The sequence below is a fragment of the Sinocyclocheilus grahami genome, unplaced genomic scaffold (assembly GCF_001515645.1).
Source record: "Sinocyclocheilus grahami isolate Dianchi unplaced genomic scaffold, SAMN03320097.WGS_v1.1 scaffold338.1, whole genome shotgun sequence".
Classification (NCBI taxonomy): domain Eukaryota; kingdom Metazoa; phylum Chordata; class Actinopteri; order Cypriniformes; family Cyprinidae; genus Sinocyclocheilus; species Sinocyclocheilus grahami.
In genome coordinates, this window is record NW_015505517.1 from 802,452 (window position 1) to 818,850 (window position 16,399).

A 16,399-nucleotide genomic window follows, 5' to 3' on the forward strand; every position below is an offset into this window, starting at 1 on the left:
TATATATATGACACAAGATAGTTATAGAAGTTCACAGAACTGACTCAGCAACAGCGGAGTAAAACTGTTTCATCTGAGCATGTGGCACTTTAAGCATTATAAAATATCGCATTATTTAATGAGTTATCGCATATCGCATTTTTCTTCAATATCGCACAGCCCTAGTATTACTATCCTTGTTGGAACATTTGGTCCTCATGATGTAGGGCAGTGGTTCCCAACCCTGGTCCTGGAGGCACCCCAACACTGCACATTCTGCATGTCTCCTTTATAAGCTGTTTTCCTCATGGGGACCAAAAAATTGTTCCCCACAAGGTCAAAAATTACTAGTAGGGCTGTGCAATATATCGAAATATCACAAATGTACATATCGCAATATGCATATCGCTACAGCTTGCAATATTTGGGGCCATGACCAAAAGACAGAGAAAATCACTCACTGCTCTTACCTAAATAACTTTTGTAGCTAAATAAGAATCAGTGCATATTGAATTCAAAGAGTAAATACTATGCAGTGTTTTATTTTACCTTTTTATTATTCAGTTCCTAAACTCATGTTACAACGACTTTATGTAATGCTTGAGTAAAACACTACCGTTCACTTTCAGAAGTTGTTGTAGGAGCATGTGGCACTTTAAGCATTATAAAATATCGCATTATTTAATGAGTTATCGCATATCGCATTTTTCTTCAATATCGCACAGCCCTAGTATTACTATCCTTGTTGGAACATTTGGTCCTCATGATGTAGGGCAGTGGTTCCCAACCCTGGTCCTGGAGGCACCCCAACACTGCACATTTTGCATTTTGCAAATCAGCTCATTAGTGGAGACTCCAAGACCTGAAACTGGTGTGTCAGAGAAAGGAGACATGCAAAATGTGCAGTGTTGGGGTGCCTCCAGGACCAGGGTTGGGAACCACTGATGTAGGGAATACCAGGCGCACACACACATTTCAAACATACTATTCAACTAAATTTTAGAACAAGTCAGATATGTTTCTACATCTGTAAATTGTTGAACAGCAGAAAATGTTTTAAGAGATGTTTAAGTTGCATTTGTAAAAAACAAAAAAGAAGAAAATAAAGAAGTCATTTAATATTCAACAGTTGTCTGTTGTGTCTTCCAGTCATTGTAATTTTTGTAAAATACAAAAACTTAAAATTATCTATCTAAATGAGCTTAATTTATAATGGGGTGAACAAGACTTTTATTGTAGAAATAACTTAAATTTATTAGTATAAACTACTTAAAATATTGTGTTACACCAGCTAATAAATTTGAGCAAAACCGTTCACTGGGATACTCAAACATTTAAGCATTGCCAACTAAAGATTTTTAGGTAACACTGCTTAAAATTTCATGCAAAATTTACTGAAGAAGAAGGATGCAAAAATCATGCACTATATTTTTAAGTAAATAATATTTTGTTCAGTGCAGTGGTGGCCAAAATGTTTAGAACAGTAGTATTTTCACCAGCTAAAAATGGTTTTAAGTTAGTTATTTCTATCTTTTGATGTAGTGTGTCAGTAGGAAATATCAGTTTACATGTCAAACATTCATTTAAAAATCCAGAGAGATTTTTGTTTGCACAAGGAGTCTGACAACAGCCAGAATATATGAAAATGTTTCTGTTAAATTTGTTATAAAGGTAAACTGATCACATTTCTTTCAGTGGGGGTGGAGGAATATCTCTGAATTGAGTAACTAAGAGTATTTCTTACTGTATGACAGTCCTGCGCTGATTCTGCAGGCAGTCCTGCAGTTCTTCCAGAATGTAGCTGCATTGCGGAAGCTCTGGGGCGCCCCCGTCCGGGAAGGGGAGGTGGTGCACTCTGAGTCCATTCTGAGAATAAACATCTAACAGACAGGGCACCCTGTAGCGCACCAGCTCTCCTCTGGTACAGAACACAAACACGTCCTCCACACCCTGATCACACATCTCAGCTACACACAAACACACACACACCAGACAAATCACAGTCAGGACATCAAGCTGTGAACCAAAGCTGTAAAATATATGTGTGTGTATATATATATATATATATATATATATATATATATGTATATATATATATAGTATTCAAGAAAACAAAAATATCCATAACATTTTCAAACAGTGAAATGTATTAATAGAACCACAAACAGGCCCTAATAATTGCAAAAACAGCCAACCAAAACAGTAAAAAAAAATATATATATATATATGTATATATATTTTATTCAAGAAAACAAAAATATCCATCAAATTTACAAACACTGAAATGTATTAATATAACCACAAAAAGGCCCTGCTAAATGCAGCATGGCATAGACTGAATAGGAAATTTTACCTGGTTTGTTGTTTTCTAATAACTCACTGCACAACATTTTTGGGGGGTTGGCACAAACCATACTTATGCAAATAAACTCATATGTCATGAAATGGAAATTGGGGTCTTTTCTCCCCTATTGTGACATATCCAAATGAAACAGCTTCGTGAACAAGAAAAAAAAAGGTAGGACAAGACTCAATTTTGTCCACAAGGGAATTGACTGGATCGTTGTCATTTGGTAACTGCTGCAATGTTCATTAAAATGAATTAAGAATTGTCCATTTTGATTTCATGAGGCTGAGAGGATGCCAAAGAACCTGTAACCTGTGACTAATTTGACTACCTTTAGCTAACTGACAAGAATTTGTGCCTATATACCATGGATTTTGATTAGTAACTGGCCTCACCTTTAAAGGTTAAAAATACATTTTGTTATCCTAATTATGCATGATCATAAAGTTAGTTGCATTTTATTATATGAAGTTAACATTGATTTTAACTTGCTCTTTCGCAAACCAATCAGAACAGACCTGTAACCAGGGCGAGAACCAATGATTTAGACCATTACTGTACGTGTACGTGTCAGCTAGACTCACCAACATCTTTCAGCAGGTTTCTTCTGGTTTCTTTAAATCTGCATCCTGAAATAAGCAGAAATTAGGGCTGCATGATAAATTAAAATAAAAGTGACATCATGTTATGGATTATTCAGGGTGAACCACGGCACTGTGATCATTTACACACAAGTAGCTCATGATCCAGGGTTTCAGTTTGTTTTAAATTAGTATTGGTATTGTAATTTTACAGTTGTACTGTAAAATAGTTATTATTTTTAATTCTTATTATACATTTTTTTTACAAGCATAGCAAACATGGATCAACATTTTATTTAATTATAAAAAAACATTTAAATATATGTTAAAGTTACACTATGTAACTACTTCGGTTCGAAATTAACAAAATGTTAATAATGAGTGAGAACAACTTAAAACCATCCTCCAAACAGTGTTTCATCCTTAAATCCCTATGGTAAGCCTATAATAATTGTTTGTATTTTATTGTTGTTGGGATGAATTTCCCAATTAAAGGCATACTTTCATACCTCTTCTGTGCGTTTTTTCTTGTTTTTGCTTTGTCTTCCTATTGTTTTCATATTTGCTAAAGGTAATTACTGAACAGTAGTCTGACCAATAGTGTGGAGGCATTATACATAATCAACCAATCACGGCATGTGACCTAGAGAAAGTAGTCAAAGCAATGCAAATATGCATATACATATATTACACTGTAATCCTCATTATATGTATATGTAATATTTTACAATCTCTGTTTTTATACATTCATTGTTTGTCCTTATGCAGAGGTCTTTCTCTGATGCATATCTTGGATACGTGGCCAGTCTGGGAACTCTCCTGAGAACAGAGATCAGTACAAATTCACCCCACAGCAATTCACAAAATGCACAGGCAAGAACTTCCTTTTCCATGTTATGAAAGATGTGTTCATAAGTGATGACTGTGTCTAGCTCAGCAGTAGTAAAAGTTTTGCAAATGAGCCTACAGCAACCAGGCCCACTTACATCTAAATTCACACATAAGTCTATTGATTACTTTTGCATAATATTGGTTTCATGTGTTTATTTATGTTTTTCGGCTAGGAGGAGAAAGAGAGCTTCAGATTGCTTTCACTCCTATTCGCTCCTGTTTCCCGCATCCACACATACCTAAACATCATACAGGTGAGTCACATACTTGAAGAATAAACTTGATAAAAATAAATGAAAAATATGTTTGCAGTGACACACACACAATGCTTGTTATTTTGATGAGTAAAGGTGTGTAAATCCTTCAGTTGAGACTATTCTAGATTCATGAACTCCTGCATTACCAGTGATGTGTTTGTGACTTCACTACTGTCTGAGACATTGAATTTACATTGTTTCACAATTTGAGTAGAATTACTGAAATAAATGAACTTTTCCACGACATTCTAATTTATTGAGATGCACCTGTACATTATCTTCCTAAAATGCAGTCTTCTGTTTTCTAAGTGATTTTCAATTTCAGTGTTGCAACAAAAGACACTGCATCTCTACTGCTCTTCCTATTTTCACCAGGCCTTGTTACGCATTTCTGGTGCTGGACATGCAGACTGGTGTTCACTACAGGAGAGCGAGCGGGTGCTGTGGGACCTCTGCACAAGCTGTCACATGACCTTGGCGAAGGCGGGGCCATGCGAAGAGGGGGTGGGGCCTGAACAAGGGTCAGTCCTATTATTTTGCCTGTTTGCCTGTCATGTACAGCTTCAATAAATGTGAATTTTATGAAGAGCTCTTCTGTTTAACTGGATGAAACTGGCTTTTGTGGCAGGTGGTTGATGCTAATTTTAGTGTGTCTGCAGTTTGAGAAGCAGGTGCTGTGCCGAGAGCCCCGACTGTGGCCCTTCCGCTTTTACCAAGTACTGTGCCAACATTAATGCGGATACAGCCAGCGTCACAGCAGGCGCAGGCATAGACAGCACTGTACACCAGAGGAAATTCTGTCGTGTTGGCATCTCACAGACGCTACCTCGGCCCAGTGGCATTTTAAGGTAATCCAGCATGTAATACAGAAATTAGAGAGAGAAAAATAATCAAGCAATTTCAGTCTGATTGCAAATGATGCAGATCTGAAATAATATGTAATTCCCATGTAAACATTTAAATGTAGCTACTTTCATAATTGGATACAAATATATTATCAGTTGAACACACTTAGAATAAATCCAAGAAAAAAATGGTTGATTTATGCACATTTATTTCATTTTTCAATTGTGATTACTAGACCTGGAAATTAATATAAGTTTTAAAATTATGGGCATTTATCAGTTCTAAATGATTAAATTTGCTTCTTTCCAGTGAATTGTTGTTGAAATTGTTCTTTGACAGTGCAATCTGCATAAAATGGTTTAACAAATTAAATAATGAATAATTTAATAAATACATTTTTAAATAATTTATAGTTTTAAGTCATTTTTTTAAGCTGCTTTAATGTATGAAAAAAGTGCCATAAAATTTGAAGCAACTGTAACAAATCTAAAAATATTACATTTAAATGTAGCTAAAATTTTATAAATATATTAAACATGTCATCTTCATAATATCAGAGTATAAGCATGTCTTAATAAATATATAGCTGCTCTTAAGTTTAAATTTTTTTTAAATATGAAACATACATGGATAATTAATTCACAATAAGATCTAAAACATATATTTAAAAAAAATAAAATACATTGTCATTTCATGTTGACTTGAAAAATCCCTCATTTAAACTTTGTACTCAGCAGTCAGATTTAATATAATTAGAGTTTACTTTTTAAAATGTAATTTGATTTTTAACATTTACTAAACATTAATGTCTCCCCTCAGAAACGGCCGTGAGTATATGTGTGATCTGCCCCCTGGTGGCTGGACTGCAGAGTACATGTGGAATGGCAGCGCAAGGCAGAGCCACACGGGTCCCATCTGCATACCCTTCCCTCGTCATCCTAGAGAAGCCGGCTGCTTTCGGAACCCTGTGCCACCTGTAGGTGTCAGGGGAAACCTCACTACTGCTGCCAAGTGTCAGAGCTCCTCGGCTGGTCTGGCCGTGCGTGTGTGTGGTTCCCCGGGGCTTGATGGACGTGTATACACCTCTGAACTGTACCCTCCGCCGCATCGTCTCGATGTCGACTGCGACGTGGCCGACGCATCCATTTTTGACTTCTCTTCTGTAACAACCTCTAGCCCAGATGAAACTCTGAATCGGCTCAGGGGAGCGGAAGCACGTGATGATGAGGATGATGATGAAGAGGACAGCGAGGTTCCAGTTCTCCTCAAACCTTCATACACTCACAACGCTTCAGCCGTGCAGGCAGGGGGAGGATTATGCATGGCGTGGCAGATTCCCAAACGGGCTCCTATTCCTGCTGAGGTTCGCATTGGGGGGCAAGGAAAAACACGTGCCCCAAAACCACACAGAATCCTCAGCAGTGCCTTCCGGCCGATTTGGGACCAGACTTACTCACAGGTTTGAGACATCACACAAAAATGACCACATTCTGAATCACTATTTTGTCCCCCTGAGGACCAATTATAATGTTGGTCAAGCTGTTTTGCACCAAAAACATTGGCTGCATCTATAGGTACACCTTTAGTAATTGCTTCATGACTGTTAAAAAAGTATGTTCTATATAGCATGAATGTGTAGTATGAATGTAATCTGGACATGCATTTGTCATGTGACCTACCAGCATTAGTTATATCAGCTGCTGTTCACAAATCCTCTCCCGTGGCCTCATGGGATAGTGATGTATCCATTGGATGTCACTTCAGAATAACATCAGAAGTAGTAAGACATCCAGGAACTTTTCTCCAGCTGTTTAGTGAAAACAATGAAGTCAGACATACTACTCTTTTCACACACTGTTTTTTGCATAAGTATGTGATTTCGGCTGCTGCCGCTGAAATATCACATGAACCATTACTAAGAAAAACACTCACCTTCCTCTTTCAGGGTGATGCAACTCCTGCAAAAGAGAACTCGGTGTCTTTCAGCTCAACCAATCAGATCATTAATCAGCAGCAAGAAACTGACCAATCACGGTAAGGGGCGTGCATTTTTCCTGATGACCTGCCAAAATATGTATTATACAACAGAACATTTAATAATCTTTGTTATAAAACAGTTAAGCGTTTATGTAAATTTGTATAAAAATGTCCACAACAGTGAGATTATCATTCCTGTCATTCAATTTGAACTAAAGGCCACTTGTATAGCATTTGGCACTGTGTGATAATTTAGGATGCTGGTGCCATCCATTTATGTAAAATACTTAAAATCATACTTAAATCAATTAACTACAAATTTAACTACAAAGTATTTTTAAAGGGGACATGAACTGCCTTGTTTATTATTTTGTAAACTTTTGTTACCAAGATTTTAACAAAAAAATATGATAGGCTATTTTCTGTCCTGTTTTTAGACTCAGAAGTAGGGGTGTGCGATATGACGATTTTTGATCATGGACGATAAAAATGTCTTCACGATCTGCTTTTGAAGAAATATTGTATTATCGTGGTATAGCACACATTCTATCAGCTGCAGTTCTGACACTTCTATCTCAATATATACTGTACAACGCCACTTATTCGCAATCACAAAAGTACATTATTTGCATCTGCTTTAAAGCCTTACTGGTTAAAGGGATGGTTGATTGCGATTTCACTTTTTTAACGTTAGTGTGTAATGTTGCTGGTTAGGCTTTAAACAATATCTGCAAAGTTACGACGCTGAAAGTTCAATGCAAACGGAGATATCGTCTTTTAAAGTTATGGCAGTTTAATGCCTACAAAAATGGCTTGTAAGGACTACAACGAGCTACTTCCCAGGTTTGTGACGTCACAAACCCAGAAATTTACATAAACACGGGAACATGCAACAAAGGGGGCGAGTCAATGTTGTGCTGCTTTAGAAAAGAGGAAGAGTTGTTGCCATACGGTCAGTGCATGCATTAAAAATATATTCATATATGAATCATGATTCTGTCTTCTAATGATTGTAATGGATTCACAAGTTTCACAATCAATGATCTAAAGCAGCCGTTCTTTACCCTGTTCCTCGCATCCCCTGCTCTGCATTTCTCTCTCTCTCTCTCATTCAGATCATCAGCTCATCTCCAACAATGAACTGTTCCAGTTATACACTTTATGTGTATAGACAGACAGACACGTGGTTGCCGTGCTGTATTAAAGCTTTAATCAGGATAAAACCGTATATTAAAAGCTAACATAAGAAGTAGCATTTACAAATAACAGTGTGTCTAAAAGTATGAGACAACAACAAACAAAAAAACATACCATTTGAGCTGTGTGCTTGCACTGGTTCTGCACGATCCTCTTCATTAACCTCTTCACTCTGCATTTGGGCTCAAATTGATAAGCAATATTGACGACGTCATTGTTTACAACCGGAGCACATGCAGCTGAGGAGAGGGGCGTGACGATTAGACGAGCACTGGGCTGGCGGTTAAGCGAATCACAACCAAGCGGCAACCTCCCCCTCTCTCTGGTGAAGCCAACAAGGAAGTGACTTAAACTGTAATTCGTCAACTGGCCGCTAGAGGCTGGCTGCAAAAGGGAGTCAATCCCATAGACTCCCCATGTTAAAATGCCCAACTTTACAGCAGAAAAAAAACATGTTTACAGCCTGGTTCAAAACATGATTTAGTCTATATAGCTAATTTTGCCCTTCATGACAACTGTGAGGGGGGTGAATTTTTTTTTATAACTCATCCGTTTAAATTATATTAAGCCTTAAAGTTCTGCATAATTAAAGGCGTGGCCACTTGAGTGACAGGTGGATTGCCGCTGATCTCACCACCATCGAGCTAGGAGGGCGTGGTTTCAGCAACCTGCTCCCTCTTTGCCCATTTTCGATTATCCGGGAGTGACCCACGGTGACACGCTGCCAAGATGGCGACGGCTGGCTCCGCCCACTTTTGAGCTTCAAAAACGCTCTTCGGAAATCTACGGGGACGTCACGGACACTAGTCCATGTTTTTATACAGTCTATATGATCACAACACACTGGACTAGTTAACCAATCAGAGCCCATCGCGTATTTCTGAGGGAGGGGCTTCATAAAAGCAGGAACTAATCGGAGCATTTATCAGAGAAGGGACAGAGCGGTGTAGAATAAATTTTTTTAAACGCGTTTTTTTTTAAACGAAGCATTAACATGTTAGACTGCACCCCATAAAAACAATCAAGCCTAGAAAAAAACAGTCAACCACCCCTTTAAACATTTCATTCGCGTGCTGTTCTGACATGCGCTTTTTCGGAGCACCTACCCAAGCGCGTGAACTAAAAACCTGTCAAAAAGAGCGCCTGATTACTGAACTAGCTTATCTTTTGCGCTAATACTGTCAAAACACAAAAGCTTTACATATAGACTCAGTTGGTTACGTCTAAAATGAAAGTAAACAGTTGAGAGAAGAAAACGGATGCATGCCTGTATTTTAGATGCGCGCAGGTCTTAAAGGGACAGTACTAAACATGTAGCCGACTGTCATTAAAGGGATTGTACACCCTAAAATGTTATTTCTGTATTATTTACTCACTCACGTTGTCCCAAATCTGAATTCATTTCTTTCTTGTGCTGAACACAAAATAATATTTTAAAGAATGTGGGTAACCAAACAGTTGCTGGTCCACACTGATTTTGATAGTGGGAAAAAAAATACTATGGAAGTCACTGTGGACCAGCAACTATGGTTTTCCACGTTCTTCAAAATAGTATTTATGTTCAGCAGAAAGAAACTCATTCAGGTTTAAAACAACTTTGAGTGAGTAAACGATGGTATAAAAATAAAACACTATGACAAAATTAACAGACAGATGACAGAATTTTTTGGGTGAACTTATTCCTTTTATGTTAATAAAACAACAAAAATGCACAGAAAAATCACTCACTATTCTTGACTGAAAAACTTTAATACAGTTGCTTTAATAGGAATCAATCTATATAGTGTTTTATTTTTATATTTGTTCATTCAGTTTCTTGAATGCTCCTGCTAAATACATCGTACCTGAAAATGAAGCATTGTTTGTTTTATTTGTATATTATGTGTATTTGTAATGTGTATCATTGTTCTTATTTTTAATAACAAAGATAAAATAATGGCAAAGATTTTTATTTTCGCCCACTTTGGTCTAAATATCTGCCATTTTTTAAAATATTTTGTTACCTTGAAAGGCTTTGCCTTTATAATAGGGAAATTTGCTTGCAAAATAGTAAAACTAACATGACAAAAAAATCATGATACAAAAAAAAATTGTGATATGATATTTTTGCCGTATCGCCCACCCCTACTCAGAAGTAAATGCCCACTGCTATGATTGGCTAACAGTTGTGTATGTTTGATAGCCTACATCCTTCATAGATGGACGCTACAGTGATTTAGGTTAAAAAATGCATAAGTACTCGGTACATATCAAAGGAGCTATAATAACAGACAAAGCAATAGTGACCACATAAAAACAGTTACTCACACTTGTGATGCAACATTACTGTCAGATCCAATATTGTCAGCGCAGCATCATTTTTTAGTTTCAATCTTTCTGAAAATCCTGCGTCAAATCGTGCCTTGATTGTAAACAAATCTGCGATAATTAAAGTGAACAAAGAACCAAGTTTGTACTGACACAGTCTGGATCTTCATTAAAAATAAAGTTCATCCACTCTTTCCTAAAGTTGGGATCAGAAGAAAGGCAATGCAAACACTGTTCAAATAATTGGCTTGGACTACAATTCTCTAGCATCAACCTTTTTATTGTAATTGCAGTTTAGTTTTTGTTTACCTCATTTTTGCTACATATTCAACAGCACTTAATATATCTGAGATAACAGTTATCTACATGTCATCTGCAGAGCCAGTAGTATGCCATTATGAACAATTTCTGAAATCCAATAAAACTCAAACTGCCAATAAAATGATGTGCCAATTTATCTCTGTGCTAAACGTAAAACTGAGTGATGCCAGTTAAGTGCACTCCAAAGTAGTAATGTGTGTATGTGTTGTTTTAGATCTGCATATAGAGGGACTGGAGTTCAGCGGGCTGAAGCAGTGTGGCATGACAGCGAGGACAGCGAAGGACCCTGCAGTACAGTCTGACACAAACTGGTGCAACGAATCATACACAGGGAACGTCTCTACTTCATCCAATGAAATAACTGGAATCTTTTTTAAAAATCTGAGATTACAAATGACAACTTCTCACTGTGAACTAGTGGTGCAACGGATCACAAAACTCACGGTTCGGATCAGCAAAAAAATTTAAATAAAAAACAAAATTAGTGAAAGCTTACTTTAAGTACTTCTATACCACAGCAAAACTACTAGCTTTAATAAAGTTAGTATAATAAAACAAGAACAATTACACAAATTACAAGCATATATGAATACAACAAAACACAGTTACAAATAAAGTTAGTAACAGTAGCATTCAGGTGCAGAAATTTAATAATTAAGTGTAAAATAACACAATAGTACTCACTGCACAAGTTAAATACAGATTAATCTTTGTTAGAGCTGTGGTGTTATTTGATTAGCAGACAGAAACAGGTATTTATTGGCTGCTGTCTCTTTAAGACCAAATGCACGGACCGATTACTGACACACATCCGGGTTTTTTTTTCCCAGCTTTTTAGGTTCACTCAAGACATAACCGACTGTGTTTACTAGAATACTTGCCAAAACTGGTATTTTAACATAACTTTGTGTGTATGTGAAAGAGGAATCAATTCGCTGTTCGCGTGGTGTCTCTGCGTGTGCAGCAGAAAACAGCGTCCAAATTAAAATTGCTTGAATGTGTAAACTGGCAAGACAAAACATGTGCAAATGATAAACTTTCGCTCTATGATGGTTAAACTTAACAGTTAATCCGCAAATCACATGCGTGCCGAACCGTGGGGCCGGGTCCGTACAGATCACGGATCATCTACGATCCGTTGCACCCCTACTGTGAACTAACATGAAGCACCACCTCACAACCAGGCCCGGATTAAGAACACATAGGGGTTTGCTATAGCCCCAGGGCCCTATGTGTAGTGGAACACTAAATATTCCAGGCTACAACACATTAAAATAATAAATACATTAACACCAGATATATGAAGTCAAAGCAAACAGCAACTGTTAAGCATATTCAGCTCCCTTAAGGAGTTTACATTAAATAGTTTTATTATTAGGTCTTCTTTCTGGCCCTAGAAGAGGAGAATCATCAGGGCTGGGCTGGTGCTTAAATTCAGCCCATCTGGCCCACACCACACAGTCCCCCATAAATGTTTGCTGGGGTTAGGGCAATTTGAATAAATAATTTATTAAAGGGGTCATGCTGTTGCTAAAAAAAAATTATTTTGTGTATTTGGTGTAATGCAATGTGTTTATGCGGTTTAAGGTTAAAAAAACACATTATTTTCCACATACTGTACATTATTGTTTCTCCTCTATGCCCCGCCTTTCTGAAATGCGTTGATTTTTTCAAAACTCAACGGTCTGAAAAGCGAGGCGTATGCTGATTGGCCAGCTATCCAGTGCGTTGTGATTGGCTGAATGCCTCAAGCGTGTGATGGAAATGTTACGCCCCTCACCATACTGTGATGCCGTGTCCCGAAGCGACGAGACAAAAACAATGAAACGCATTACAATCGAGGCATTTGTTGCATCCAGTGGGGACTGGTTATAATGATTATAATGACTTATACTGTCTTTTTACGCGTTGCGTATTGCGCTGCGTAAACATAAAACCATGTCTGCATTTGTGATCAGAGAAATGATAAACAACAAGCGCTACTCTACACTGCTCAAAACTCACGTTTCAATCATCAGTGGCAAATTCTTTAAATAGGTAAACGTACTTACAGGCTGTGAGTCAGAAGCGCTAGACTGTCCTTGCAAAGTTGGAATTGCCCCACTTTATAGAAACAGCCTTTGTGCCACAGAAGCATTGTAGGCTACTGGTTCAGGAAACAGTCCTCGTCCTCCGTAAAATGTGCTGCACACAGCTGAATATTTGGGTTGAAGTGTTCTGGAACAGTGTTGTAAATACAACTTCATGTTTATTCAACGAAGTCAAACGCCACAAATAAATCAATGTATGGGAAACTGGTAATGTATATCGAAATATCGGAAATGTGTTTAAAAATCATATCACCGTTATTGAAAAAAATTATATCGCGATACATATTGATATTGAATTATTGTCCAGCCCTAGTTCTAGGTCTACTTTTCCTTTCCTCCACAGCACAGCCAATCACGTCGGGCCCCCTCAATCCACGGGCCCTGGGGCTTCAGCCCCGCCTAGCCCTTATGTTAATCCGGCCCTGCTCACAACATCTAAATTCAACAAACGTCTTCCAGCATGATGTGATCTGTCAGAGAGAAATAAACACTTTGATGTAACAATGCACATAAACAGAGGAATAAAAACATTCAGTAGAAAATAAGACTGCGAGTTTATTAATGAGTCTCATGGAGAACATGGTACAAAAGCAGTTACAGGCCTTGAATGCTCACACACGCACGCACACACACACACACACACACGCACACACAGTGAGTTTTTGGGAATTACTAACACTTCAAACCAACTGACCAATCATCTCAGTGGAAGTGGCCAGGATGATATTCTACACATACAAGATGTGACATCACTACAAAACACTGCAGTCCCTCAATGGCTGATCACCTCAGAGACCATATCCGTGGTCGATTGGATAGGAATTGCTCTGGTGATGAAGCCCTTCCTGTATGGACCTGGTTCTGTTGATGGAGCGGACCTGAATGAGAGCAGGAGGCGTGATTTACAATAGAACATTCTGACCGTGTCCCAAAGTTCATGAGTTTTGGGAAACAGCCCGACAGTTGTCCTGACCAGCCCAAAGGACAGGGGTTAGCAGGACAGGGTCATAAGGTCACAGGATTGTGAGTTTGAGTCCTCTGCTTCTCTGTAACAGTACTGCCCTAAAGTGCAAAAAAAAGGCTCACCGCACAAACTTGACACTGGTCCACACCAAACTCTACAACAGTGTGTGAATCTGGTGGGTCTCAGACTGAGATTGTCAGTAGATACATCAGCAACTGGGCCATGGTGCCGAGGTGAGTAGTGAGGGCAGATATGTCACTCTGTACAGAATACTTGGAGCGCATGCACACAAACGGACGAATGGAGGTGTTGTCTAGACATTTGTTCTAAGCATGGTCAAGGCGAATGCTTTCAGACACTTACATTTTGTTCAGTACTGATATTGAAGGCACATTAAGAGTCTGGTGCGGAAATCAAGGGGAGTAAGTATTGGTTTGTGATGAATCGACGAATAGATGAGTACGCCTTTGAGGGGAGGGGTTAAGACATCATATTGGCTTTAAATAGTAAGGAAATAGTAAGGAAAAAGCTCTCACCAAAATGTCAAGAGTTCACCTGAAGGGTACAATCTCTGGTCAAGGTCACGGCTGTGAGTTAAAGGCAACCGAAGAGAGGCGTGCTGAGGGTGTTCGGGTTGAACCCTGGTTGACCTTTGACCTGCAACCAAATAAACATCCACAGCAGAGTCTGACGGTGGTGAAAGGCCTCAGAGCAGCATTTCCATCAGTAAATGTGCTGTCAACGAGCACATGACCTTGTGTAGCTCTGCATGGTGAACGTGACGGATGTGAAAAATGAGTGATAATCACATTCCTCAAGAGCAATGAACGTCTTCAGGTTTTCATTAGCATCAGATTGTCTGGTTCCAGGTTAAACGTTGTTAAAACACACACACACACACACTCACATCTGTATTTTAGGGTGTGATGCTCTTATTCGTTGCTGTCCCTGTTGTCGACTAGCGAGAGAGTGTGTATGGATGGCTGTGAGAGAGTGTGTGTGGATTGAGACAGTTCTCTCTTGTAAGTCTTGGGGGGCAGTTTTGGCAGCGCAGGGGTGGAGTTGTGCCGAGGCGGTATGGGAGGGGCCGGAGTGGGCGGGGGCAGGTGGACCAGACTGGGTTGACTGACGCACGGTGTGCAAGGGCGCCGAGGCACGCGTGGAGAAGGCGTGCCGGGGGGCGGAATGCGGGGCGAGGGCGTACCGGGAGGGGTGTTGGGAGCGCTGGGCGAGCTGATGAAGTCCCAGTGGAAACGGCCTCCTGGAGATGGCTGCATGTTCACTGGGTAGTTGATGAAGATCTCCGGCGGTCGCTGTGGAACTGGCGGAGGTGTGTCCGGCAGGGGATCACGGGGCGGAGGGGGCGGGGGGCTCGGCAGCGGCCCGTCTGTCGGCCCGTTGATTACTGGGACACGTGGTTGCAGGCGAGGAGGAGGAGGCTGTCGTGGTGGAATGGCGGGAGGACTTTCAGGCCTAGAACTCAACTTAAGAGAGGACAGAATGCACTCGTGTAAATGTGACGGCACAACGTGATGCAATGATGAAAGCCTGTGAAATTGACTAAATAATATCTTAGTAAAGCATAAACAGGACAAACCAAATAAAGACATTCTGAAATGCATAATACTGTTTTTAATTCAACTTTTCACTCTAATTATGCTGATAATTTGCAATTCATTTTTTAAATAATGAATTAGAGAAAAAATAAAATGCAACAAAATAAGTGTCACAAATGCTAAAAGTAATATGTATTATGGGTATGTGCTCTTTTTCTTTTTTTTTTAACCATGTATGACTACATTTTTTTAATAGGGAAATTAGTTTGGTTGTACTAACTCAGTAACTTAAAAAAAAAAAGTCTCAAATCCAACTTGAAAAAGAATTGTGATAAGACTAGATCATAATCCCACCTGAAATACATTTTTGCCATATCACCCACCCCTATGTACATAAGTTTGATTCAGTCTAGTAAATTTAAGTTCTTTCAGAAAGTTCATGAAACCATAAATGTAGGGATGCACTGATACCAATACTAGCATTGGTTCCCAAGAAGTCTGGCCTTCCCAAGAAGACTATTAGACAGCTGCAGCTCATCCAGAACGCTGCTGCCAGGATTAGAACCAGAAAATCTGAGCATATCACACCAGTCCTCAGGTCCTTACACTGGCTTCCAGTTATATTTAGGATTGATTTTAAAGTACTTTTACTCGTTTATAAATCACTCAATGGCCTAGGACCTAAATACATTGCAGATATGCTCACTGAATATAAACCTAACAGACCACTCAGATCATTAGGATCGAGTCAGTTAGAAATACCAAGGGTTCACCCAAAACAAGGGAAGTCCGCTTTTAGCTATTATGCTGCCCGCAGCCACATTTAAATCTTGACTCAAAACGTATCGGTTTAGCTGTGCATTTATTGAATGAGCACTGTGCTACGTCCGAACTGATTGCACTGTATTTTATATATAATCATTTTCAATTTTTAACTGTTTAAAAAATTCATTTGAAATCAATTTTAAAAGTTTTTAAATTCCTTGTTTTATTGTTGTGATTATATTTTTTTCTTTTCTTTTATGTAAAGCACTTTGAATTACCATTGTGTATGAAATGTGCTATACAAATAAACTTGCCTTGCCT

The 16,399-nt window shown here is 38.8% G+C and overlaps 3 protein-coding genes and 1 long non-coding RNA gene across 7 annotated transcripts in view; 2 read left to right on the forward strand and 2 right to left on the reverse strand.

Moving 5' to 3' along the window:
* Nucleotides 1-2,992, reverse strand: part of LOC107602929 (cyclin-dependent kinase inhibitor 3-like) — a 9,316-nt gene extending 6,324 nt beyond the window's left edge. Inside the window, exons 1-2 of one of the 2 annotated variants that reach the window (XM_016295552.1) lie at nt 2,911-2,992; nt 1,724-1,946 (exon numbers count right to left, since the gene is read on the reverse strand). In XM_016295552.1, the coding sequence (XP_016151038.1) occupies nt 1,724-1,941 (218 nt within the window). In that variant the 5' untranslated portion in view covers nt 1,942-1,946; nt 2,911-2,992. Of the gene's footprint in view, nt 1-1,723; nt 1,947-2,332; nt 2,608-2,910 lie in introns of those variants that run through there. The other variant, XM_016295551.1, reaches the window with a different exon arrangement.
* Nucleotides 2,993-3,669: 677 nt separating this feature from the next.
* On the forward strand, nt 3,670-11,140 carry LOC107602920 (uncharacterized). The gene is made up of 7 exons (XM_016295542.1): nt 3,670-3,780; nt 3,972-4,052; nt 4,431-4,576; nt 4,715-4,903; nt 5,721-6,360; nt 6,847-6,935; nt 10,918-11,140. The coding sequence occupies exons 1-7, from the start codon at nt 3,670-3,672 to the stop codon at nt 11,003-11,005; spliced, it is 1,344 nt and encodes a 447-aa protein (XP_016151028.1). The 3' UTR covers nt 11,006-11,140.
* Nucleotides 11,141-12,263: 1,123 nt separating this feature from the next.
* Nucleotides 12,264-16,399, forward strand: part of LOC107602972 (uncharacterized) — a 14,049-nt gene continuing 9,913 nt past the window's right edge. The window contains exon 1 of the long non-coding RNA XR_001611086.1: nt 12,264-12,274. This is a non-coding gene — a long non-coding RNA (uncharacterized lncRNA). The remainder of the gene's footprint in view (nt 12,275-16,399) is intronic.
* LOC107602966 (son of sevenless homolog 2-like) overlaps nt 13,062-16,399 on the reverse strand; it is a 24,856-nt gene continuing 21,518 nt past the window's right edge. Inside the window, exon 21 of one of the 3 annotated variants that reach the window (XM_016295618.1) lies at nt 13,062-13,263. In XM_016295618.1, the coding sequence (XP_016151104.1) occupies nt 13,183-13,263 (81 nt within the window). In that variant the 3' untranslated portion in view covers nt 13,062-13,182. Of the gene's footprint in view, nt 13,264-13,322; nt 15,237-16,399 lie in introns of those variants that run through there. The other 2 variants (XM_016295619.1, XM_016295617.1) reach the window with 2 other exon arrangements.